Source organism: Rutidosis leptorrhynchoides, chromosome 3, assembly GCF_046630445.1.
Source record: "Rutidosis leptorrhynchoides isolate AG116_Rl617_1_P2 chromosome 3, CSIRO_AGI_Rlap_v1, whole genome shotgun sequence".
Classification (NCBI taxonomy): domain Eukaryota; kingdom Viridiplantae; phylum Streptophyta; class Magnoliopsida; order Asterales; family Asteraceae; genus Rutidosis; species Rutidosis leptorrhynchoides.
The window spans coordinates 48,071,834-48,099,284 of record NC_092335.1 but is presented as its reverse complement, the minus strand read 5'-3'; the positions used below and the strand labels follow the sequence as shown (position 1 = coordinate 48,099,284).

Genomic DNA, 27,451 nt, shown 5'->3' with positions numbered 1-27,451 from the left:
GATTAGCTACTAGAAAAATTCGTTCATAAGTGTGTGTGTGTGTGTGTGTGTCTGTGTTGAGAGAGAATTAGAAAGAGAATTGGAAGTGAAATGGAGTGAATGATGAGTGGTAAGTGGTGAGTGGTGAGTGGGGTTAAAAGGAGTTCTAGTTAGTTGACTAGTTCATGGTAGAAGTTAAAATTTATTAGTCATACATGACATAATCAAGAGTGGAATCCCATGCTAGTTCCTATTGGTATATACCCACAGTAAGTATGTCTAGAAGCTGTGTATAATACGGGTATGAATACGACTAGAATTCTTGATGAAAAAAGAATGGGAATGTATCTGTACCCATTTTCGTTAAGTATTAGTGTTTTGATATATGTCTTGAAGTCTTCCAAAAGTATATTAATACATCTAAATACACTACATGTATATACATTTTAACTGAGTCGTTAAGTCATCGTTAGTCGTTACATGTAAGTGTTGTTTTGAAACCTTTAAGTTAACAATCTCATTTAATGTTGTTAACCCATTGTTTATTATATCTAATGAGATGTTAAATTATTATCTTATCATGATATTATGATATATTAATATATCTTAATATGATATATATACATTTAAATGTCGTTACAATGATAATCGTTACATATATGTCTCGTTTCGAAATTCTTAAGTTAGTAGTCTTGTTTTTATGTGTATAACTCATTATTAATATACTTATGGAGATACTCACTTATCATAATCTCATGTTAACTATATGTATATCCATATATATATCGTCATGTCGTTTTTACAAGTTTTAACGTTCGTGAATCGCCGGTCAACTTGGGTGGTCAATTGTCTACATGAAACTCATTTCAAATAATCAAGTCTTAACAAGTTTGATTGCTTAACATGTTGGAAACATTTAATCATGTAAAAATCAATTTCATTTAATATATATAAACATGGAAAAGTTCGGGTCACTACATTAAAAGTGGCGGTACGATTGAAATATCACCAACCATTAAATTACCTAATTGTCTATATATTCCAGCTTTATCTTATAAGCTGTTATCGATAAGTCATGTTACAAAAGAATTAAACTGTAAAGTCCTGATGTATCCCACTTTCTGCATCTTGCAGGACATTCGGACAGGACTGTTGATTGGATGTGGCACTGAAAAAGGGGGGTTATACTATGTTGACGAGGTTTCTCAACAAGGCACCGTGTCTCTTGCTCACGGAACACCTACGAGAGAAGCCTGGTTATGGCATAGAAGATTGGGTCATCCGTCAGCCGGATATTTACATGCTTTATTTCCTAGTTTGTTTCCATCAAATGTTGTTTTAAATTGTGAAACTTGTATTTTGGCTAAGAGCTACCGTAATACTTTTAAACCTAGTAATACTAGGAAAGATGTACCGTTTGCTTTAATTCAATCTGATGTGTGGGGACCAGCTCCGGTCACTGGGGGAAAGAATTTGCGATATTTTGTCCTATTTATTGATTACCATACGAGATTGACATGGATTTATTTCTTAACACACAAATCAGAAGTTTTTAAAAAATTTTCTCACTTTTATAAAATGATAAAAACTCAATTTAACAAAAACATATAAGTTTTACGATCTGATGACGGGGTGAATTTGTCAATACCTCAATGAAATGGTTTTGTGAACAAAATGAGATTATTCTCCAAACATCTTGTGCTCATACTCCCGGACAAAACGGAGTAGCCGAACGGGAAAATAGACTACTTTTAGAAATGACATGGGCCTTATTAATTGAATCTAAAGTTTCAAAAAGTTTTTGGCCCGAAGCTCTTGCCTCCGCGACTTACCTGATTAACTGTTTACCTACTAAGGTGTTAGGCACCAAAACCCCTAGAGATACTTTGTCTCAATTTCACACTCTACCAACCTCTCTAAATATTGAACCACGAATATTTGGGTGTTCTGTCTTTGTTCACATTCCAAAAACTGAACGCACTAAACTTGATCCGTGTGCCGAAAAATGTGTTATGGTTGGTTATGGCATAAATCAAAAAGGGTATCGGTGCTATAGTCCTAGAAAACGACATGTTTTTACTACAATGAATTGTGACTTTATAGAGACTGAATACTTTTATAATACCTAACTCACGAGTGAGGGGGAGAAAGAAGATAATGACACTCTTAGTTGGATTACTTGGGTACCTAAACCCGATAACACTCAAATACTAACTCCCAATCCTGATCCTCCTGAATCACCAAATTCTGATAATCCTCCTGAATCACCAAATTATGATGATCCTCCTGAATCACCAAATTCTAATGATCCTCCTGAATCACCAAATCCTGATCCTCTTGAATCACCAAATCCTCCTGAGTCACCAAACTATGATTTCAAACCATCACCAAATCCTGATCATTCCAAATCACCCAACACTGAGTCAGTGGGAATTCCCTTGAGTAATGAGCACAGAACATACGTTCTACCACACAGAGTCAACAGAGGAGTACCACCAAAAAGATACTCTCCAGAAAAAGAAGCCCAGAGATCGAGATATCCAATTGCTAATATTGCACAAGGAAATTTATCAAGTGAAGCACAAAAATTCAAGTCCGCTTTATACTCTGAAGAGATTCAAGCTACAGTTGATCGGGCAATAAAGTCTGACAAATGGAGAAAGGCAATGGAAGAAGAAATAGAAGCGCTTAAGAAAAATGATACATGGGAGAAATGTACTATTCCTGAAGGGAAGAAACCTGTAGGGTGTCAGTGGGTATTTACAATTAAACGAAAACCAGATGGCACCATTGAGAGGTACAAAGCTTGCCTCGTTGCTAAAGGATATACACAGACTTATGGGATTGATTACACCGAGATTTTTTCTCCAGTGGCAAAGATTGACACTATCAGAGTCTTGTTCTCTATTGCTGCAAATGAAAACTGGCCACTTCACCAATTTGATGTGAAGAACGCTTTTCTTCATGGCGAGCTGAAAGAAGAAGTTTATATGGAAGCTCCACCAGGATTCACGGGAAACTTCAATGATAGGGAAGTTTGTCGGCTTAAAAAATCATTATGGGCTAAAACAATCTCCACGGGGCTGGTTTGAGAAATTTACATTATTTATGAGAAAACACAATTTTAAACAGAGTAACGCTGATCATACTCTATTTTTAAAACAGAAAGGAAAATTAATTACATGTTTAATAATCTATGTTGATGATATGATAATAACTGGAAATGATAAAAATGAAATTTCAAATCTAAGATTAAACTTATTTAAAGAATTCGAAATGAAAGATCTAGGTAATCTTAATTACTTCTTGGGGATCGAAGTTCTAAGATCCCAACAAGGAATATTTATTTGTCAAAAGAAATACATTCTTGATTTTCTTGCAGAAACATGTATGATTGATTGCAGACCCGCTGACACTCCTATGATTCCAAATCAAAAGCTATATATGGAAGATGAAGCTGAACTTGCGGACAAAGGGCAATATCAGAGGATGGTAGGAAAACTCATCTACCTAGCTCATACTCGTCCAGACATAGCACATGCCGTAGGAATTGTGAGCCAATTCATGCATTAACCACAAGCTCACCACATGGAAGCTGTGATCAGAATCATTAGATACTTAAAGAAAACAGCAGATCATGGAGTTGTTTTCACAAGAAACGGGCACCTAAAGACTCAGATTTACACTGATGCAAGCTGGGCTGGAGAAAAAGAGGACAAAAAATCTACATCGGGATTCTTCACTCTCGTTGGGGGTAATTTGGTGGCATGGAGGACTAAGAAACAAAAGGTTGTCTCACTTTCAAGTGCTGAGTCAGAATTTAGAGGAATAGCAAAAGGGGTAGTTGAAGCTCTATGGATTAAAAAGTTGCTAACAGAGATCGGTTTTCCTCCAAATGAAGCTATTCAAATCTTGTGTGACAACGAAGCTGCAATTGCCATATCGGAGAACCCTGTTCAACATGACCTTACCAAACATGTGAAAATAGATCGACATTTTATTCGAGAAAAACTAGATGATGAAATCATTTCCCTTCCATCTGTCAGATCAGAAGATCAACTAGCCGATATTCTTACCAAGTCAGTCAACGGGAGATTATTCAACGAAGTTTTGGGTAAGTTAAATATTGGAAACCCCACTATTTAACTTGAGGGGGAGTGTTAGAATATTGCAAATAATACAAACATCAAAGTCAAATAACCTGTTTTGGTTATTTGACTTTTAGGGATCAGATTGTAATTTCATCATTTTCCTTTTTTGTAGGTATCACAAGGGTCAAGTAAACTGCCAAGGCAACGGGTCAAAGCATTTTTTCCCTAAATGTATATGGGGGTTCCAAAAGAACGATTGGATCCATCCCACTTAGAGAAATATGTGTTAGCTCTTGTAGTGTATAAAAACACTTGTATTTTGTAAGTTAGAATAACAATTCGACTTGTAATCAATTTATTCTCTTAATACAAACGATCATTATTCTCAGTTTATCAAATCAATATTTCTTTCTCAATTTAGTTTTCTACAAATATCTCAACAGTCAAAATAGATACACAGAACTCCACGTATTAATGTAAACCTTTCAGACGTTAAGACGCATTCTCTATAAATTAGGACAAGGTGGTACTCAATAGACCACTTTGTTAACGCGACATATGCTTTTAATAAATAATCGCATATTTTAATTTTAATTGGCCATTTGAAGTATGAATATGAATCCCTATCAACTTTAACGTGGACCTTAGACCACAAAGAACAAATCTAACCTCTTTAGAAATCGTATTTTCATACATCTTGTCTAACATAGACATTTGTAGGTACGTGCAAACACTTTGTCTAACATGTTGGTCGTGAAAAAACAAAAGCAAAAACATCAAATGTTTGCTATGTGTGTTTTTGTAAGACTGAAAAATGGTGTTTTCAGACGAAAAAATATGATGTCCATGAACACGCGTGCAATTTCATGAAAATCACAAAAAACATATATAACACTTTATAAATCCGTATGTGACGAACAAGTTATTTTAAAAGTATATTCTTTTGAATTTATTTCTCCGAGATATTCAAATGAATACTTGTTTATGAGAAAAACAACTCCTAGTTGCCTTTTTTCTTATGTCATAGGAGTATAATCAACATCAATATTTCTTCATGGCAAATTTTTTACTATAAAATATGAATCAAGCGGCAGATTAATCATTATCACTAATTAATTTTTTATTATAATTTGTCAAGTTTTTATTATATTGTCAAATTTATATATTAAACAATTACAGAAATCATCACATTTCATTATACATACATCATATACAAGCTAGAAATACTCATGAGTTGTTAAATAAATAGAATAATTCAACTAACAAAAAAGTCAAATAATCTTTTTTTCTTGGGGGTTACCAATTAAATGTAAAGCTGCAATAAAGTAAAATTAAATATATTAATTATGTTTTTTACCTAATATCCATTGCCTGGTCTTATGATATATGTAACCATATCTAACTAATTTTTTACTGGATTTATTCAAAGGAAAATTATTCAAGGTCATTTCAGGAGGTCAAACCTCGTTTATTTGACGCTTATATAGCATCATCAAATGTTCTTGTCTTTCTTGCAATACCCAAATCTTCATCTTCCAAAACCTAGTTTCCATTATCAACAATTTAAAAATCTTTTAAATTTAACACTTAAATAATAGGAATTATACAAAAATGAAAGCCTTGGCACAATGTTTCTGCTTACGCCCAGATGAAAATGTGGTCCACAAGAATGAAAAAGGTCAGCAAAAATTTCAGTTGACTTTTCTTTTTTGTTAGTTTCTATTTCATATTTTCATGGCTTCTTGTGTCTTAATAACTCATAAAAATTTGATCTTTTTATGAAATTGATGGAAATTATGTTGCGAGTATGTTTGATTGGATCAAGAAATGAAAAAGGAAGAAACTTTTAGTTCATTTTTTTGACTTTTCTCCTTTTATATTTCATGGGTTATTGTTTCTTGAAATCATTGTGAAATTTTGTATATAAAGATTTTGGTGGGTGTTCTCCATATAATAATTGAATTATAAAAATGGTGAATATTGTGAAAAACAGGTGGAGGGAGTGGTACAAAGTTTAGGTTATTTTCTTACAATGAATTGAAAGTTGCTACTGATGGTTTCAGTTCCAAGAACAAAGTTGGAGAGGGAGGATTTGCCTCTGTTTATAAGGTGAATTTCCCTATTATATATTTGATTGTGATCAAATTTGTTTTTGCTTTGACCTAATGAAACCAAAAGAACAGTTAGCTTTATAAGCTATTTTTAGATAATTATAAAGGAAAATCTATCAAATTCTCTGTTTTGGGCCTTTTAATCTTAGTATTACTTTTGTTAATTTGATAACAATATGAAGTTATAACAGCAGCCGGCAACTCCTCATTATGAATGTTCAAACTTGTGTTCTTTCATAAATGCTTAAAAAAAAAAAAAAAAAAAAAAAAAAAAAAAAAAAAAAACTTGTGTTCTTTCATAAATGCTTAAGTAAATGAAATTGGTTTGGTGGTTGCTCGAGTAAACAAAATTTATATTAATTGGAAGGTTGTACGGTACATTCTGATAATGCATCGAATGCGACTTTGAGTGCAATTCTGTACCATTTTTATAAATGTCACTCACTTGATCTTTAACTTTAAGTTGGTTTGACTACTAACAGGGCAGACTCAACGATGGGACCATCGTGGCAATAAAAGTGCTGTCCATTGAACTCGAATCAATGAGGGGCGAGCGTGAGTTCATTACCGAAATCATAACATTATCTGAGGTACAACATGAAAATCTTGTAAATCTTCATGGGTGTTGTGTTGAAGGAGCAAAGAGATGTTTGGTATATGATTACATGGAAAACAATAGTTTGGCAAATCGATTTCTTGGTAATTCTTTCTAATTTTCAAGACTTATTTAATACACATGTCCTACAACACATTGTACATGTATTAAATTTGGGTTAAAGCTACAAATACGCTATATACTTTCACTTTTGTTTCAATGTAGGCTATATACCCAGAAAAATACCAGTGTAGGTCACATACTTTTAAAAAGTGTTCTAATGTAGGCTATTGGTTATTGGTTACTCGCGTGGGCAGTCCCTGAAACTAACAGACATTAACAAGAAGTATTCATAGATCGAATTGATTAATGTTTCGGGATTACTCCTTTGAGCTTCCCATTGCATCATATCGTTTGAACAGCAAATCGAAAGTCAAAGTTTATGAAATTTTGGTCAACATTTCAATTGGATCGTTTCTCGAATTTTTAGGTCTTGATTTTGGTTCACGAGTGTTAGGTGATGGAATTAGGTGATGGAATTAGAACAACTTTCATGAAGAAATTGTATCCTTAAAACGCCTAAATCCCTCCTCTGAATAACGTCCGTTAGTTTCAGGACTGCACATGCGGTTAAATGGTAACCAATAGCCTGCATTAGAACACTTTTTGAAAGTATGTGACCTACACTGGTATTTTTCTCGGTATATAGCCTACATTGGAACAAAAGTGAAAGTATATAGCGTATTTATAGCTTTAAGCCTTTAACCCATTAAATTTTGATAATTGATTGTGTTTTTTGTGATTATCTATAGACGGTGAGCAAAACAGGTACAGTTTTAGTTGGATAATGAGGAAGAATGTTTCGTTAGGAGTAGCCAAAGCATTATCATATCTTCATGAAGAGATATCTCCACATATTGTTCATAGAGATATTAAAGCAAGCAATGTACTTTTAGATCACAACTTTAATCCTAAAGTTGCGGATTTCGGACTTGCTAGATTATTTCAAGACGGCACGTCTCATATTAGTACTCGTGTTGCAGGGACATTGTAAGTCCTACATAAGCTTTATCTTGTTCTGTTTTTATTTCTCAAACAATGTCATTGACATTTTCTCGTGTGATATTTCTAGAGGGTATCTTTCTCCAGAGTATGCAATTAGTGGACATTTAACTCGAAAATCTGATGTTTATAGCTTTGGTGTACTACTTCTTGAAATCATCACTGGACGATCAGTTGTTGATTTCGATATGGAACATGGAGAACGTTTCTTGGTTGATAAGGTAACTTAAAACTCTACTACATGTACTTTTTTACACTATCTAGTGTAAAAGAGTACACAATAATATTAAAGGAAGGAGAATATGTGGTTGTTATACATTCAAGTTCTGTATAGAACCAATACACCATCAGTTAAAAAAAGTCAAAGCTCATTTTCTAATGTTTCAATACTTTTATAATAATAGGGACCTAATGATATATTGGTTCTATACCCAACTAGGTATAAAACAGTTTATTCACTTTACTCATAATATAATAACAATACACAAGTTTGTTTGTTGATGAGTCTTATTCAAGTTTGTTTGTACAGACATGGGATATGTATAATCGTGAGCGTTTAGTGGAGTTAGTTGACCCCGTATTATCAAAAGGGAGTAACGGATTGTTAAGAATAGAAGCAGTGCGATTCATGAAGGTTGGGTTATTATGCGTTCAAGAAACTTCAAAACTTAGGCCGAAAATGTCTGCAGCTATAAAAATGTTGACTGGCGAAACTAATGTGGATGGAATAAAGATTTCACAACCGGGGTTCGTTGCAGATCTTATGGATGTTAAGATTGGAAATAAAAAGTCGAGTCAAAGTTTGTGAATTCTAGTTTTGAAGCTAACAACACATGTAAAGATTGTATATGAATCCTTCGAGTTTGTTTATTATGAGTCTGACAAATTTTAGCTAAGTTTTTTTTTTTTTTTCTTTTCTTTCTGATGCACCCATAGAGAGAAAGGGATGTGTCATTTATTTTGTAAACATATTGGTTTGGTATTAGTTGTATATTTTATGTTGATTTTTGTGGTTTTAAGCAAGAGTTTCAAGACCAAAACATGAAATGGTAAACATACATATACACACTGTTGTAAAAGTCGGCTGAGGCTTCGATTTGGAGACTAGCCAGTCCCGAGTCGCCCAAAAACACCTTAAAAGTCGGTCAATGCTAAAAAGTCGGGTCAAAGACAGTCAAAGTAGGTCTCGCTCGGGCTAAGTCCTGTTCCAGTTGGTCAAAGTCAAAGTTGGGAAAACTTAATTAAGTTGTTAAAAAGTTTAGATTTTGTGTCATATATCTAAGTTTGAAATATTCATGTTTTATGTTTGATATATTTATGTGTAATAAATATGTATTTTAATTTTAATTTAATTTATTTATTACTAAAAGTCAACGTTGGTCAACGCCTAACTCATCCCCGTCTCTGTCCCGACACGTGACTTTCAACCTTGCATATACAGATTAGATGTAGTTTGACATTGTATAGAATCCAAAACCAAGAAAATAGATTTGACAATGTAGTTTCAAGAAATATGTTGCTCATGTCCAAATCAATTGCATGCTTTCTATGACAAAAAATGCTGGAGGCATATAAATTTTATTCATCCCAAATACAAATAGAAGTCAGAAATCAAGATCCCTTTTAATGATAGGAACTAATTAATTATTGGCAGCTACACAGATTTAATACCTGAACAATAATCAAACCTTGACAGATGTAACTTGGGTCATGAGCATCTTAACAACTTCTGGAGAAACTTTTGAAGCTTGTTTTTTCAACTGATCGATCTTTGTTGCAGTTTCTTCATCGAGCCGCTTCACATTAACTCCAGAAAAGCCATGTGACTGTACATGTAACAAAGAAAATATTAAACGTGTCATTGTAGATTAATTTAATTAGAACAATATGAAAATGTTAGAAATTAAGGTTCTCTACTTCTCATTTTTACCTCTGAGATTGTTTTTTGGTGTTCTTTTTCCATATGGACTCGATATTTGGCTACTTCTTCTTCAGCTTCATCTTTAGCTTGTTTAAGCCTATTCATTTTAGCTGAAGACATAAAGTAAAATGATAAGCTGTATGACTGTTACAGAAGGCTATTTTCTTTTTCAAAAAAATAAAAATATTACCAGTTCTTGCAGCATTGACGATTTGTCGAGCTTCTTGTTCAGCAACTAGTAATTGCTGAATTCCACCTTGTCTTCTATAATCCTCCATTACTGCAAATTACTTTACTATTATAAATTATATTTGTGCCTTTTAACAGATAATTTTGTGCATTTTTGCTACTCTCTTTGGGCAGTTTTTGGGGCTGTTTTGGGCAGATTTTGCCACTATTAGTTGCTATACAGCAGGTAAGTTAATGTACGTATGTTTCGTTTGCTCGAATAATCATGCATTTTTGGTTGGATTTCTTTTTGGTTTTAATTTATATTTGTAGTATTTTTGTCTCCGACACTACAAATTAATGGATCTGCCACTTCGAGCACAAACAGTCGTGATATTGAGTTTGGTGTCTAATTTCATTGTCTAAGATACTGAAATTTAACACTGAAGGCAAAAGTGGGGAAATTCAGTGTCTAATTCAATTCAGTGGGGAGTGGGAAGTGGTTCAGTGCAAATTCATGTCTTGGGCTCGACACTATAGTGCGACGCGGAACCTCAACGCCTGGAAGATGCAGAAGCGGAGTCGACAACAGTGAGAATGCCGGCGTCGGATTTGGAAAACGGTGAAAAAAATGCATCTACTCCGCGTGTGCAAGTTTTATTATAATTGATGGTTTTGGAGCCCGTGACGGATCCAAGTTTGATTGTGACTCGTATCCTAATTTCTCCAACAGGTAATTTACATTTACATTTTAATTACAAACAAGAGTATATAATACAGTATGTGATAACTACACATTTTATTTTATTAAAACAAATAAAAAGTAAATGAATCCATGATAAAATTTTAAATCTTAAAAATATGAAAACTGAGGTGACGAAACTATAGGTGAAAAACATTCATGTAAAAATCGTATACTAAACTCAACATCGTGATTAAGTTCATATGCATCGGATCGAATGATATAACATGGGCATTATCTAACGTTAAAATAACATAACCAAATTGTAGATGCAAATAACAAAAAATATGTACGCGTATTATATATTGAAATGAAAAGTTTACCTTTGTAACGAAACAGAATGCTGATTAGGTCGAAAGGAGATGTTGATTGTCTCCGAAAGAGATAAATATGATCGGAATTTGAGAAATTGTTATAGGGTATGACCGTTATTAGAGGGTGACCCGGTAAACTATTTCCCCGTAAATGTTACGGGTAATTGTTTTATAATATTTTCGAGTTTATATCTTAAACTATCATTTAATCATTTAATTACGGACCAATCCTTTTACAAATACATCAAGGAGAACATTTTGTTTTATCAAATGGAGAGATCAAATTATTAGTATAACCTTACTCATTTTATATTCAGGTCAAAACGTGTAAGTTGGCAGGGACACGCTAACCCTGTGTGCCGTAGTACCCACCAACCTCACCCCGAAAGAGACCTGTGCCGGCAAAGTACCTCCTCCCAGGTACCACAGTGACGGCAAGGCGAGTTTTACCCCAGCTAGCTAGACCCCCGAAACACTTCACAAATTTCCCCCCGGAGGGAGAAATAATTCCATGCGGGGCGCCCAGACTGAGAATCGAACTTGCGCCTTTCTTCGGGTCAAAGCTTCCCCCACTGTGGGCCCAGGGATCAAAGGCATCGGGTACCACTGAGCTATAAGCTCGTTGGTACTTGCGAACGCTATTAAAAAAAAAAAAAAAAAAAAACTTAATCTATGTAAGAGAATGAAAGTAAAATAGGATACGTTGCCCAAATATGTCAAAAAAAAAAAATTGTTCAATTTAGAAAGAAAATTCATAGGAATCTTTCATGGCAACTTAGTGTATCACAAAGGGAATATCCGCCCAACCTGGATTTAACGGGAAAAAAATTTACACTAAAAAAAATATTACCAGAAAATATCGTTTTTTTTAATGTTTACCCCTGCCGACTTTAAAAAATTTATTAAATTTGTATACTCGCTCGGGTTCAAGTTCCGCCACTACTTTCATGATTTTACATCGCCAAAACGGATTCTCTATGCATAACAGTGTGACGTCTTTTGTCCTAATATTTGGGACCAACTAGAGATGTAGAGGAACTTAAGACTCCCAGTACTGCGACATATAAGACATGACTTTTTAACTATCAGATCACCACGCATCATCAGCGTTAAGATGGATGTGACTCAAACTACCGTTTAGAGCCTAAATTAAATTCGGGCAAGATTTAAAACATATAGAAATTTGATTCCTACCATTTCCATGGCGTCTAAATTTTATTTTTAATTTTTTTTTACTAATTTTTTTTAAATGTCCTACTTATTGGCCGGAGGTCCACTCGGAAGCAATCTCTTTATCCGTCGAATAGAGAGAGAGATGCCTTTCTCTACTTTTGAGAGTGTTTTCAGTATGAGTGGAGAAATGACTTGTATTTATTCTCGGATAGGGGAATGATTGTCTACATCTCACCTCCCCCATATACCACTTATGTGGTATTCCGAGGCGACTCTACCTTGAAGGGAGTGGGGTCCTATGACCCCACTAGTGGAAAAAATTTTTATACGATGTATACTTCAAATTGTACATGACACCACTAAATTTAAGTATAGGACCCTATATATTTTTAAAATTTGTGTTTTTTTAGAGGTAAATAACCATTAAAGTACCCTTCAAATATAATTAGCCTTAGAAAAAAAAATTAGGACCTCATTGACATTTTATCCTAGAATCGCTACTGGTGGTATTGAGTTTTGTTGTTGTTGTTGTTGATGCAATATAAAGTAAGAACCTAGCTCAATTTAATTTTAACGCAAATAAATCATATCATGTTCATTTCTGTCGCATTTTAAAAATTTGCACTCCCGTATTAGCTTGCGTTATCCATCTATTTCTAGTCATCTCATTTTAAAAGTTCTGCGTCAAAAAAAAAAAAAAAAAAAAAAAAAAAAGAGTCTAAATTAGAAAGAAAATAGTGTTAGAGTACGTGGCATTATCATTCACCATGTATTATTTCATTTTTATGAGAAGTATTGCCAACGAAATACACCGAAACCCAGCTCTGGAATGTGATTGGTTAGTTGATACCAGATGGCATAAGGGTAGTGGTTGGACGATAAAACAATTAGGCGATTTTTTGAAATGGTCGGTAGTGGGTGATTGTGACATTTTCTACTCTACACTAAACGTCATGGTCGGCTCTTTTGTTAGTTATTTATTTACAATTTTGCATCACTATTAATCATTATCATTAATTAATCAACTAATCAAATTAATTACGGAGTATTTAATTTGTAGTTCCAGAGCGTTCTCCATTTCTAAACTGGTATAAATAGAGCTACTTGTTATCCATTTTTTCATACCATCTAGAAATACACTCTAGTCTCTTTATCGACTGAATATTCACTTAAATCACATACTTAGCCATTCAAAAAACAAAATGGGCAAAGACATTGAAGTTGGTAGTCACGAGTACGGTGCAAAAGATTACCAAGACCCACCACCTTCACCCTTGTTTGACTCAGATGAACTAACCAAATGGTCTTTTTATAGAGCCATCATTGCTGAATTCGTTGCCACCCTTTTGTTCCTATACATCACCGTCTTGACCGTTATCGGTTACAAGTCCGAAGTGGACCCTGCCCACAGTACTGACAAGTGCGGTGGTGTTGGAATCCTAGGTATCGCTTGGGCCTTCGGTGGCATGATATTCGTCCTTGTTTACTGCACTGCTGGTATCTCAGGAGGACATATTAACCCTGCGGTTACGTTCGGGTTGTTTTTGGCTAGGAAGGTGACGCTCCCTAGGGCGTTTATGTACATGGTGGCTCAATGTTTGGGTGCCATCTGTGGGTGTGGTCTTGTTAAGGCTTTCCAAAAGAGTTATTATACTAATTATGGTGGTGGTGCTAATGAGCTTGCTGATGGTTATAGTAAAGGGACTGGTTTGGGTGCTGAAATCATTGGTACATTTGTTCTTGTTTACACCGTCTTCTCGGCCACTGACCCTAAAAGAAATGCACGCGATTCCCATGTCCCGGTAAGTAGTACTAGCTAGCTATCTTGTATATATACATAGTACAAGTAACATTCTTGTTTTTAATATTAAAGTTTGAATTTTTATAGGTTTTGGCACCATTGCCTATTGGATTCGCTGTGTTCATGGTTCACTTGGCTACCATCCCAATCACTGGCACTGGAATCAACCCGGCTCGTAGTTTTGGTGCTGCTGTCATCTACGGAAAAGAAAAGGCTTGGGATGATCAAGTAAGTTACATATGTGTATAATTTTTTTTTTGACTTAATTATTTTTAATATGGTGAAATTATATGTGTTCTAATTTGGTGTTAAATGTGTGTAGTGGTTGTTCTGGGTGGGACCGATGATTGGAGCCGCAATCGCTGCCATATATCACCAATATATTTTGAGAGCAGGGGCAGTTAAAGCTCTTGGATCCTTCAGGAGCAATGCCTAGACCAAAAGCAAGAAGCTTGAAGTTTTCTGTTTGTTTTTTTAAAAAATTGTACAAAGTTATTTGCATTTGGGGCACTTGGTTTTTGATTGTGCCCAGTATGTTCTTGTTTCTAGTCAACTTTGCACCTTTTGTTTTTCTGTGATTGATCAATGTTTGCATTAGTGCATACGCTACCAAAATAATAAGATCAAAGCAAGCTTTTTTTGTTACCATATTTCATTGTATTTTTGATCTTATTGTTTCACAAAAATTAAGCTTCTAAGTTGGGTTGTCAAGTATTAAAATACAACTAATTAAAAAAAGTTAATATGCAAAAGATTTGGATTCGGATAAGAGTCATAAACTTCGACTCTGTTTAACAGAACTCAATTAAATTTGTGTTGACTCAAAATGTATCAAGAATCATTTTCTGAGTAGTTTTTAATCCCAACTTGAAACTTGAATCGTAGTATTATTCAGTTCTTGTTCATTAGGGTAAAGTAGATCTAACAGATCTAAGATAGATAGCTGAGTAATTTGTACTTTTCTTTCATTCTTTGGAATTGCATACAATTGTGAACGGTTTACGTAATCGAGTATGTTCTTGTTTTTGGAATGCACCATCCATTAGAGTTAATAGATTAAGGCCGTGTTTGATTGCCTTATACGGAGCAATGGATAGTGTATCGTCCTTCATTCATTGCGTTTGTTTGTGTAGAATAATAGAATTTTCCGCATGCCTATGTATTATATTGATAATTATTTATAGAGTACACATACACATTACACATACCTAATTAAACCCTAATCTATTCTAATAAATGTATCGAGCCCATCTATATAATTGGATTGGCTCATCACAATATTCTAATATATACAATAATAGAAATCCCGTGAAGACTTATGTATTACGTTGATAATTATCTATGGAGTGGACATACACATACCTAACTAAACTCTAACTTAATAAATTGATCGAGCCCATCTATATAATTGAATTGGGCTATCTTAATATTATAATATGATATTTCATAAGCTTGTCATTATATTTTTGTCAGCTTGTTTATACGTTCGATTACGTTCGATTATATTTAAATTCGATTTTAATTAATGTTCAATGTTTAAATGGGTTTTAATTCAATTTTCGATTTTAATTTTTAAAGTTTTAAAAATCGAAAAAACTTATTTGAATAAACTGAAAACTGAAACCAAACTCGTGAACACACCACCATAACCAAAGGGTCATAACTCATATAACTCATTCATATATAATAAATTTTACTTGCAAGTTAAATACCGAACAGGCCACATGTAGGGATGACAATGGATCGGATATGGATCGGGTACGCCTATATTCATATTCATATCCATTTAATTTTTAAAATCCATATTCATATTCATATCCATTTAAATATAATTCATCCATCCATATCCATATCCATTGGATTAAGCGAGATATGGGGTATCCATTGGATGTTAAATTTTTCTAAATAAATTTCTATTATGAAATGAAATCATCAAGATGTTATTAACAAAGATGTGTAATATATGTAAGATATATGAATTTAATACTATTCACATAGTTGTATCATCACAATCTATATTTTCGATAATATTTTAATTGTTTATAGTACATACGTATAAGGATATTTAAATGTATATGTATATATTTAATTAAATATGTATATATTTATATGTATATATGTATTTCGGGTGTTAAATGGATATATCCATGTATAACAAATTGTCATACATAACCGATCCACTAATTTTTTCACATCATCCATATCCATATCCATATCCATTTATCATCCTTTTGGATCATCCATATCCATCTAAATGGATTGGATTGGATCGGACATCCGATGGATCGGACATCCATTGCCATCCCTAACATGTTGATAAAATTCACAATCAATTTTTAAGAAGTAAATATATAAAAGGGAGGTGATTCTCATACACCATTTTTTGATCCATATACACTTTTGTACCATAAACTTACAATTATATTCATACATTTATCTAGGGAGTTGAACTTCTATTATTATTATAAATAAAAGTAAGGATATAATAACTAATTAAATGTGTATAGATCAAAAGTAGTGTGTGAGAATCACTTTCTATAAATAGGGCTCATCACCCAATAATGATAAGGATATCATGATAATGATAATGTAGTGTACAATAAAGATAAGATTAATTAATTACATTTTCATTATTAATATTATCTGTAATGTAAATCTGTTAATTATTATAACGATGCGAAAGATAATATAGTTTACATTATTCAAAGAATATATCGTCACTGAAAGTATGTTAAAAAATACTCCGTATTTTTTACGTAGCATTATTAGTTTAGTGATAAATTAGTGGCTGCTTATTGTCCAAGTGTCGAACATAACATGGATTGAACTATTTATACAATCATGGTGCCGCCACAAATGACCCCTTTTCATCCAATGTTTTGCCACAGAATATTCAATTTGCCAACCCAACCAATCGCAAGGCTTACTTTTTTGATGACCATTCTGATTTGTGAGACCAATTACTTACAAATTATTAAGTTTTGTGAGACTAATACTTAGAAGCCCCTAAAAGACCCGTGAATTTACGAGTTTGTTCAAGAAAAAGATATAAAAATCGAAGTAGAAAACGAAATCATAAGTTCAACTTATTGTTTTGAAGATTGTATATATGGTCATAGAAGTATCTATTATAAGGTTGTACATAATGCTTCAAATATTGTAAATATGATCATGGTGTGTATTATCATAATGCTGGTACATTATGCTTCAAATATTGTATATATAATCATGAGATTATTTTACCATAAAGTTGTACATAATGCTTTTCACATTGTACATTTGTTTAACATTTTTAATTTTTATTAAATATAAAATACTTACTTTAATGACATCATCATGGATGTCTTAGAAATTTTCTTTTTCCAATTTGAATTCTTTTAAGCTTGAATTTTTTTTTTTTAAATGACATCATCAATATATAGTATAGACTAGCTTAAGGCCCGCGATTTCGCGGACACTATTGTATGAGCGTTATGAAAAGTTTGATGGTTTAAGTAAAGTAGCTTTAGATATAAAGACATTGATAATGAAATTTTAGTTTTTACAAATGGATAACCATCACCAAAGACCATTAGCTCTTATGGAAACAATTAACATGAAGCACATATTTGTCTTACTAAACGGGCCATTAGATGCCTAACAACATTTAAAAGGCCATCCAAATCCAGAAAAATGTTCTATTTTGGTATACAATTCTCCAGTAACCATGGTTGAAACCTTTCAAAATCATATGCAAATGATTAGCAATTAGGCAAACATAATCAGTTCATATTATTTGAAGGCAAGACCAAACGGTTAAGGTTATCACACATCAGATACAATTTTAAAACGATGTTTGAATCTATAGATTCAGGGTTCATAACAATTAGCTTATGTTTGATCAACCAGACTTCAAACACGTTAATTCCTAATAACTTTTCATAGAATCTATTATTCTATTATATTTTATTAAATAATAATTCAGACTATCAATTAATCATTGTTTTTATTGTTGATTAGTTTTTATTGTTGATTATGCAATATCACATTTGTAAGTGATTTGATCGATGTTTGTCGGACTTATTTTAAACAAACCGTAATTGGTTACAAATATTCAACTACCATAAATGGACAAAAGATCAAAGACAGGTTAACGAACCATGTTTTATATACTCAAAAGGTTGGTTCTTTTGACCTTGTAAAACCCACCTGACACGCCCATTATTACTATCTATAGAAACCAACATCGGATAAACCCACGTTATATTTCAGCATAAACAGAACCAACGGGCACAACCATGTTTAACTGCTCTATGTACGCTTCAGAGAAAGCCTTTCAACTCGCTATAAGATGTCAAAGTATTGTACCGTGTACAAAGCAATAATTATAACATAAGATGACCCATGCAAAAATTGCTCATTTTCACCCATTAACCAACTCGCCCATCTGTCCAACTGCCATGTATGGTAATAACATAAAAAATAATGACTAGCCAATTTGAAAGGGACAGATAGTCTATTGTCCTTTTGCAAAGCCACTTTGATGTGCATTTCATCTATTTGACTGCACTTGACTTTAAGAGCAGTTGTCATATAACTCGTTCATCTTCAGCGGGTTTCGGAAATTCATTGATGGCAAACTACTGTAACAGCAAAAACAAAACTCACTCAACTTATACAGTGTAATATATAGCAACCTTAATGAAACGACCCATCCTAAACCATTTGGACGAATACATTACATTTGGTTACATCGCGAGGTATTTGACCTCTATATGATACATTTTTCAAATATTGCATTCGTTTTTAAAAGACAAACTTTCTTTACATCGAAAGTTGACAACATGCATACCATTTCATAATACATCCAACTATAATTGACTTAATAATAATCTTGATGAACTCAACGACTCGAATGCAACGTCTTTAAAAATATGCCATGAATGACTCCAAGTAATATCCTTAAAATGAGCTAATGCACAGCGGAAGATTTCTTTAATACCTGAGAATAAACATGCTTTAAAGTGTCAACCAAAAGGTTGGTGAGTTCATAGGTTTATCGTAAACAATAAAATTCATCATTTTAATAGGCCACAAGATTTTAAATACAGTACACCTATCTCGTGTATGAAACCATATTTCATAATGCTTAGCAGAGTAGGTTCGTATCCTTTTCTCCCCCGTAGGTTGCCTCGCGATTTTTATTAATCGTACACATATCTCGTGCACAAAAACTAATACACATAACCTGTGTATAAAATTCATTCATACGAACTACAAACACCTGGTAATCGACCTTAACAAAATGCATCTAGAATATCCCCCACATACCGGCATTCCGCACGGTCATGCAAAAGCATACAATCAGGCCACTCTTTTAAATATAATGGTTGTGTACACCTCACAAACAGATCATATCTTTTAAAGCTGGCGGTTGTATACCTATTTCGAAGTACTAAAGTAGTTCAAATTCTCTGACCGGGGCTTGTTAGTGCCTATAGATCTATCTTTAGGATTCGCGTCAATTTGGAGCTCGGTTTCCAAATTTTCAGATTACCAGACTAAAAAGGGTGATATCCGGTGTACTCATAACTCATTCGTAGAATGTTTTTAAGTACTTGTGTCTATTTCGTCAAACATTTATAAAAGCATTTCATGCATTCGCAGTTCAAAATATATTTCAAAAATATTTAATAAAGCAGTTGTAAAAACAGTGCATGTATTCTCAGTCCCAAAAATATAAAGAGTAAAAGGGAGCAAATGAAACTCACAATAATGTATTTTGTAGTAAAAATACATATGACGATATTGAACAATGCAGAGTTGGCCTCGGATTCACGAACCTATATCATTTGTATATTTATTAATATACATAATTGTAATCGAACAAATATATATGTATTTACTATTAGTGATATAATTTTTATGTTACTAACCTATATATGTCATTTTATATATATTTTAAGTAAATAACCATATTTATATAGTTAAGTTTTGTATTAAATATATATGTATATATATTTATATATCTATATTTATTTTATAAATACCTTTTACGTTAACTTAATGATAATACTAATAACAATAATACTAATAATAATAATGATAATATTGATAATAATTTTAATTATAAAAATGATACTTCTGCTATTACTAGTTAGATTATTAGTTTTAATAATTATATAGTAATAATGTTGCTCATGATAATATTAATAGTAATGCTTATAACGATTTATTATCATTAATAATAATACATAATGATAATGCTAATAATTTTTAAATGGTAATAGTAATAATAACAGTAATCTTACTAATAACACAATTGATAATGATAATTTTTTTTTTTATAATAATGATACTAATAATATTATTAACAATAATAATGATAAAAATAATGATAATTCTAATAATAATAATAATAATAATAATGATAGTTCTAATAATAAAAATGAAAATTATTATAAAAAAATTAGTTTCAATAATAATACTACCTACATTAAAAATGATAATAATAATAATAATAATAATAATAATAATAATAATAATAATAATAATAATAATACTAAAAATGAGTAATAAGTAAACTACCTCAAAGAAGTAGTTCTAAAAAAAATGCCCAAGTCCAGGTTTGAACCCGCGACGTCCCGCTAACCCGATAACATCCTTAACCATATTTATTATTATCGTTATTTCACCTATCATTAACGAATCATAATCATACCCGTAACCTTCGTCGTTTATCATTATTATCTTCATCATTTTTCATTTATAATTAACATCATCATCATGTCTTAATTATCATAACATCATCTAATTTCCCATTATTTACGATCATCATTATAATCACCATACATAACCATCATCATGATAATATCATTATCGTTATGTAACATCATTATCATCATTCATCGTATTATCATGTCGTCATCATTATCATAATCATCATCAAATATCATAACATTACTCGTCGATCCTAACCATTATCTACATTATCATGCATCATCCATCCTAATCATCAAATTCATCATCATTCTCATACTAATCCAATCCTAATCATAACCGTTTATCAAAATCGTCAGGTTATCAAACATCGATCATCATTATCATGATTCATCATCCTTTTCAATTATGATTTCATAACAGCACCTCGGTTTCAAAAGAATGATGTGGGTTTCATTTGCCAAACAGCCCAACAATATAAACAAACACGGCCTAACACAAAATACCCGGCCCGACTATATAAAATAGGATCACGGTTCATTTTGTATGACAAAATGTTAAGGCCCAATTAGGAAAACCAATTCATAGTCCCAAGTCACAAGCCTATTTTGATAAGCTCATTTAAACGGCTCAAGTTAGAATAGGAGCGTATCGGTTAGGATTAAAAAAATAAAACATGCTAAATAATCCTACCTGCTAAAGTAATTCCACTTTTCTAATAAATTTATCAAGTGGTGTGCCTTTGTTTAAAGGGTATCGGCCACTACCAAATATAAAACATGCATTATTATTTGTTTATTGGTTCAACATGTGAAGAATAGTAACCGAATGTTTTGATTTTTGTGGTATATCGAGATCGAAACAGACATAGACAGAAGTTATACTAGTATTCGAACATAAGAAGAAGAACATGGCAGCTTGGGGTGGCTTGTTGTGATCCTGCTCAATTGAAATAGAAAATAGTCGCGGCAGTGGTGGTTGATTGTTCACGAAAAGGAAACAAGGAGGAAGAAAGAGAGTGAGATAAATGAAGAAGAGAGAGATAGAGAGAGGTGGAGATGAGGTGAAGGTTTAATGGAGAAGATGGTTGTCGTGGTGGATTTGTGGTGTTCATGGTGGTGGTTTATGAATCACGATCAACTAAAGGTGGTGTTAGGGTGATCAAATAATAGGTTCATTCTTGGACAAAAAGAAAAAGAAAATCAAATCTATGTAGTAGGATGGTAGTAGTTATAAATGATAATTTACGGTGTTGTTTTGGTTTGATGATCGACAAGGATAGACCCAGTAAGCATGCATACAAGTTTCAAGTGATAGTTTTGATTGTGATGGTTATGGTTTGTGAGTTTTCAAACCGTTTAGTAAAATAGAATAGCAACGAATAGTGCTTGGTTGTGTCGTGGAGTTTTGGGTAGTGATGGTTAGGGTTATCATGGGTGTTTGAAGATTGACGATTGTGGCGGTAGTTCTCATTAAGAAAGGTAGTGATGATGTGTGTTGGAGATAGTGGTTCAATAGTTGTAGTTGTGAAAGGAAACACGAAAGGTGGTGGTGATTTGTATACGGTTTTGGTGATGGTTAACCGTGGTTCTTATTACTGGCTTATTAAAAGAGGTAGATAGATGGTCATGGTGATCATAGGTTTGAAGTGGGTTGTAATGATTGACAAGGAAGGGTGATTGAAGATGGCACAAGTGATTTTTCAACATATGTAGTTTCCTCGTTGTATTTATATATATAGAATATTAGATATAGGTAAGAATTAATAATAATATATATCATCATACTTTGTATGGAGTCTGTAAATGGTTTGAAAAGAGCAAAAGCACAGTGATCAACAGTAATCTTCAATCAATATCCAAATTTAAATCACGGGCGAACTATGCATGAATCATGGAAATGGAAAAGGAGATGAAACAGAATTTGAGATCTGTCATGTTTGATTTTATGTATATAGTTAATAGTAATAATTAATAAATCTAAATATATTAATAATAATAATAATACTTTTAATATTATTATTAATAATAAAAGTAATAATACAAATAACAAGGATAATGATAATAATTTTATTAAAAATACTAAGTTTAATAATATTTAATAATATTTAATTTACAACTAAATTATAATTTTAATCATTCTTATAATGATATTTATAACTATATTAATAATAATATTAATAATAATAATAATATCATTACATTATGCATATAACAATAATTATGTATATAAACCATATATATATATATATATATATATATATATATGGATTCAGTTTAATAACAACTTTATTATATCGTTTATTATTTTACAATTTAGTTCTTACAATTAAATCATATATTATTTCAAATTATATTTCAAATTAATATTTATATAATTAAATATATATGTATCTATTTACAAATAGTTGTTCGTGAATCGTCGGGAAACAGTCAAAGGGTAATTGATTACATGAATATGATTCTAAAACTTTTGAGACTCGATATTACAGACTTTGCTTATCGTGTCGAAAACATTAAATCATTTAAGATAAAGTTTAAATTTGGTCGGAAATTTCCCGGTCGTCACATTTAAGAGTTTCATTTAACGCCAAACGTGAAATACAATCTACCAAAGCAATCATTGTTTTTTTTTTTTTTTTTTAAAAAAACAAACAAACGTGCAAAGTAAACTTCATTAGTGAAGAGGCTCGTGTCACATCGAATATAAAGATTCGCTATTACTATCTACAAAATTACCACCCTTAAATGAATACATGCAAGGTAAAATACCACTGGAAACCTTCTTAGCTCGCTTTTATCTCTCGTCAAATCTCATTACGTGTATCTTTATCGAAATTCTACAAAATCAAGCTAATTAGTTACTTAACAAACTATTTATAGCCTTTGTAGTTTTAGGATCACATCTAACAACATAAGTTGTCACCAAAAAAGCACACAATTCATCATTGGGTTTCTTTTTCAAGAGTTATTAATGAATATCATATTGTACATTTAGTTGCTATGTAACTGATGACAGTTTAAGACTTTATCACTTTACCTTAGCCTTGGGATATTCATTTGTACTTCCATGCATCTTTACTAATTAATTTAACTCACTATATGCATCATAACCCATTTCCTAGCAGACTTCATCGTAGATTATATTAAGGTAGGCTATATTGCATGAACATCATAAATGCAAGTAAAAAATTGAAGATACCATTATAATTAGAGATGGTAATTGAAGGTCTGACCCATCATGTAGCCGGAATCCCCCCAACATGAACCTGAAATTACAACTTCAGTACCTATTGCATAGAAATGTAAAACGGTTCAGATTTGGATAACGATTTGCTGCAAATGTAAAATCGAGAAGTTAAGACTGAAATCCTAATTATAAGCAAACAAACTCGAGATAACGATTTTCGGGCACTGCATTTTTTATGAGCTTGCAAAATCGAGATAATGATTTGTTTATTCACTAAAATGAAAATATTTTATGACATGATTCAACAGTAACCTTATGATCGACTAAATAACATATTGTTAATATGAATAGCATACCTAATTTCATAGACATTAGGGTTCGTTTATATTGCATAGTCTTCAACATTCAGCAAAATTTAGTGATTTGAACCGATTCGTAGTCGTTTGTAAGATCTCCCGGATTTCCAATACAACATTGAAACTCATAGTCTCAAATCACTCGGCATAATGAACCGATTGGTGGATGATCGCATCCAATAGATGTTTATTTTCTGATTTTGATTAAATAGAATTTGAGGTTGAATCTAGGGTTGGAAATAACTGGAAGAGATTGTATCAATGAAAAGTTTTGAAACCCTAATTTTCCTTTTCCATTCAATCTCGCGTGATTTTTTGGTAGTATCTTATATGAGTAAATTGTAGTGACCCGAAATTTTCCATTTTTATATATATTAAATGAAATTGATATTATTAAGTGTTTCCAACATGTTAAGCAATCAAACTTGTTAAGACTTGATTAATTGAAATAGGTTTTATATAGACAATTGACCACCCAAGTTGACCGGTAATTCACGAACGTTAAAACTTGTAAAAACTATATGATGTCATATATATGGATATATATATAGTTAACATACTATTATGATAAGTAAACATATCATTAAGTATATTAACAATGAACTACATATGTAAAAACAAGACTACTAACTTAATGATTTCGAAACAAGACATATATGTAACGATTATCGTTGTAACAACATTTAACTGTATATATATATATCATACTAAGATATATTAATATATCATAATATCATGATAATTTAATAATTTAACATCTCTTTAGATATAATAAATAATGGGTTAACAACATTTAACAAGATCGTTAACCTAAAGGTTTCAAAACAACATTTACATATAACGACTAACAATGACTTAACGACTCAGTTAAAATTTATATACATGTAGTGTTTTAATATGTATTCATACGCTTTTGAAAGACTTTAAGACACTTATTAAAATACTTCTACTTAACAAAAATGCTTACAATTACATCCTCATTCAGTTTCATCAACAATTCTACTCGTATGCACCCGTATTCGTACTCGTACAATACACAGCTTTTAGAATTATGTACTAACACATGTGGGAACCATCATTTGGTAACTAGCATAAAATATCTCATAAAATTACAAAAATATTAGTAATCATTCATGACTTATTTACATGTAAACAAAATTACACATCCTTTATATCTAATCCATATACCAACGACCAAAAACACCTACAAACACTTTCATTCTTCAATTTTCTTCATCTAATTGATCTCTCTCAAGTTCTATCTTCAAGTTCTAAGTGTTCTTCATAAATTCTATAAGTTCTAGTTTCATAAAATCAAGAATACTTCCAAGTTTGCTAGCTTACTTCCAATCTTGTAAAGTGATCATCCAACCTCAAGAAATCTTTCTTATTTACAGTAAGATATCTTTCTAATACAAGGTAATACTCATATTCAAACTTTGATTAAATTTCTATAACTATAACAATCTTATTTCGAGTGGAAATCTTACTTGAACTTGTTTTCGTGTCATGATTCTGCTTCAAGAACTTTCAAGCCATCCAAGGATCCTTTGAAGCTAGATCTAATTTTCTCATTTCTAGTAGGTTTATCCACAAAACCTGAGGTAGTAATGATGTTCAAAACATCATTTGATTCATATATATAAAACTACCTTATTCGAAGGTTTAAACTTGAAATCACTAGAACATAGTTTAGTTAATTCTAAACTTGTTCGCAAACAATAGTTAATCCTTCTAACTTTACTTTTAAAATCAACTAAACACATGTTCTATATCTATATGATATACTAACTTAATGATTTAAAACCTGGAAACAAGAAAAACACCGTAAAACCGGACATACGCCGTCGTAGTAACACCGCGGGCTGTTTTGGGTTAGTTAATTAAAAACTATGATAAACTTTGATTAAAAAGTTGTTCTTCTGGGAAAATTATTTTTCTTATGAACATGAAACTATATCCAAAAATCATGGGTAAACTCAAAGTGGAAGTATGTTTTCCAAAATGGTCATCTAGACGTCGTTCTTTCGACTGAAATGACTACCTTTACAAAAATGACTTGTAACCTGTATTTCCGACTATAAACCTATACTTTTTCTGTTTAGATTCATAAAATAGAGTTCAATATGAAACCATAGCAATTTGATTCACTCAAAACGGATTTAAAACGAAGAAGTTATGGGTAAAACAAGATTGGATATTTTTTGATTGTTGTAGCTACGGGAAATATTGTAACAATTCTATACAAATCATATCCTAGCTAACTTATATTGTATTATACATGTATTCTAATATATTATATAATCTTGGGATACCATAGACACGTATGCAAATGTTTTGACATATCATATCGACCCATGTATATATATTATTTGGAACAACCATAGACACTCTATATGCAGTAATGTTAGAGTTAGCTATATAGGGTTGAGGTTGATTCCAAAAATATATGTACTTTGAGTTGTGATCTAGCCTGAGACGTGTATACACTGGATCGTGGATTGATTCAAGATAATATATATATCAATTTATTTCTGTACATCTAACTATGGACAACTAGTTGTAGGTTACTAACGAGGACATCTGACTTAATAAACTTAAAACATCAAAATGTATTAAAAATGTTGTAAATATATTTTAAACATACTTTGATATATATGTACATATTTGTTATAGGTTCGTGAATCGACCAGTGGCCAAGGCTTACTTCCCGACGAAGTAAAAATCTGTGAAAGTGAGTTATAGTCCCACTTTTAAAATCTAATATTTTGAGATGAGAATACATGCAATTTTATAAATGTTTTACGAAATAGACACAAGTAAATGAAACTACTTTATATGGGTGAATGATCGAAGCCGAATATGCCCCTTTTTAGCTTGGTAGCCTAAGAATTTGGGAACAGACCCCCAAATTGACGCGAATCCTAAAGATAGATTTATCGGGCCCAACAAGCCCCATTTTGGAATTTGGAATGCTTTAGTACTTCGAAATTATCATGTCCGATGGGTTTCCCGGAATGATGGGGATATTCTATATGCATCTTGTTAATGTCAGTTACCAGGTGTTCACCGTATGAATGATTTTTATCTCTATGTATGGGATGTATTGAAATATGAAATCTTGTGGTCTATTATTATGATTTGATAATATATAGGTTAAACCTATAACTCACCAACATTTTGTTGACATTTTAAGCATGTTTATTCTCAGGTGATTATTAAGAGCTTCCGCTGTTGCATACTAAAATAA

The 27,451-nt window shown here is 32.0% G+C and overlaps 4 protein-coding genes across 5 annotated transcripts; 3 read left to right on the top strand and 1 right to left on the bottom strand.

The window, feature by feature from the left end:
• The first annotated feature begins 3,567 nt into the window (after window positions 1-3,567).
• Window positions 3,568-4,218, top strand: LOC139899952 (secreted RxLR effector protein 161-like). The gene is made up of 2 exons (XM_071882774.1): window positions 3,568-4,093; window positions 4,205-4,218. Exons 1-2 carry the CDS (start codon window positions 3,568-3,570, stop codon window positions 4,216-4,218), a joined length of 540 nt encoding a protein of 179 aa, XP_071738875.1.
• Window positions 4,219-5,599: 1,381 nt separating this feature from the next.
• LOC139896069 (putative serine/threonine-protein kinase) lies at window positions 5,600-8,800 on the top strand. 2 transcript variants are annotated; one of them, XM_071878646.1, is made up of 6 exons: window positions 5,600-5,748; window positions 6,064-6,179; window positions 6,664-6,880; window positions 7,589-7,826; window positions 7,909-8,059; window positions 8,368-8,800. In XM_071878646.1, the coding sequence occupies exons 1-6, from the start codon at window positions 5,682-5,684 to the stop codon at window positions 8,644-8,646; spliced, it is 1,068 nt and encodes a 355-aa protein (XP_071734747.1). In that variant the 5' UTR covers window positions 5,600-5,681; the 3' UTR covers window positions 8,647-8,800. The 2 variants fall into 2 exon arrangements, with proteins under 2 accessions (XP_071734747.1, XP_071734748.1); XM_071878647.1 differs by having other exon boundaries at window positions 5,615-5,748; window positions 6,669-6,880.
• Window positions 8,801-9,520: 720 nt separating this feature from the next.
• LOC139896068 (V-type proton ATPase subunit G1-like) lies at window positions 9,521-10,037 on the bottom strand. Its single transcript, XM_071878645.1, has 3 exons — window positions 9,950-10,037; window positions 9,769-9,869; window positions 9,521-9,664 (listed from the first exon to the last, which is right to left on the bottom strand). The coding sequence occupies exons 1-3, from the start codon at window positions 10,035-10,037 to the stop codon at window positions 9,521-9,523; spliced, it is 333 nt and encodes a 110-aa protein (XP_071734746.1).
• Window positions 10,038-13,294: 3,257 nt separating this feature from the next.
• On the top strand, window positions 13,295-14,605 carry LOC139896067 (probable aquaporin PIP2-2). The gene is made up of 3 exons (XM_071878644.1): window positions 13,295-13,958; window positions 14,045-14,185; window positions 14,280-14,605. The coding sequence occupies exons 1-3, from the start codon at window positions 13,359-13,361 to the stop codon at window positions 14,391-14,393; spliced, it is 855 nt and encodes a 284-aa protein (XP_071734745.1). The 5' UTR covers window positions 13,295-13,358; the 3' UTR covers window positions 14,394-14,605.
• The last annotated feature ends 12,846 nt before the right edge of the window (window positions 14,606-27,451 follow it).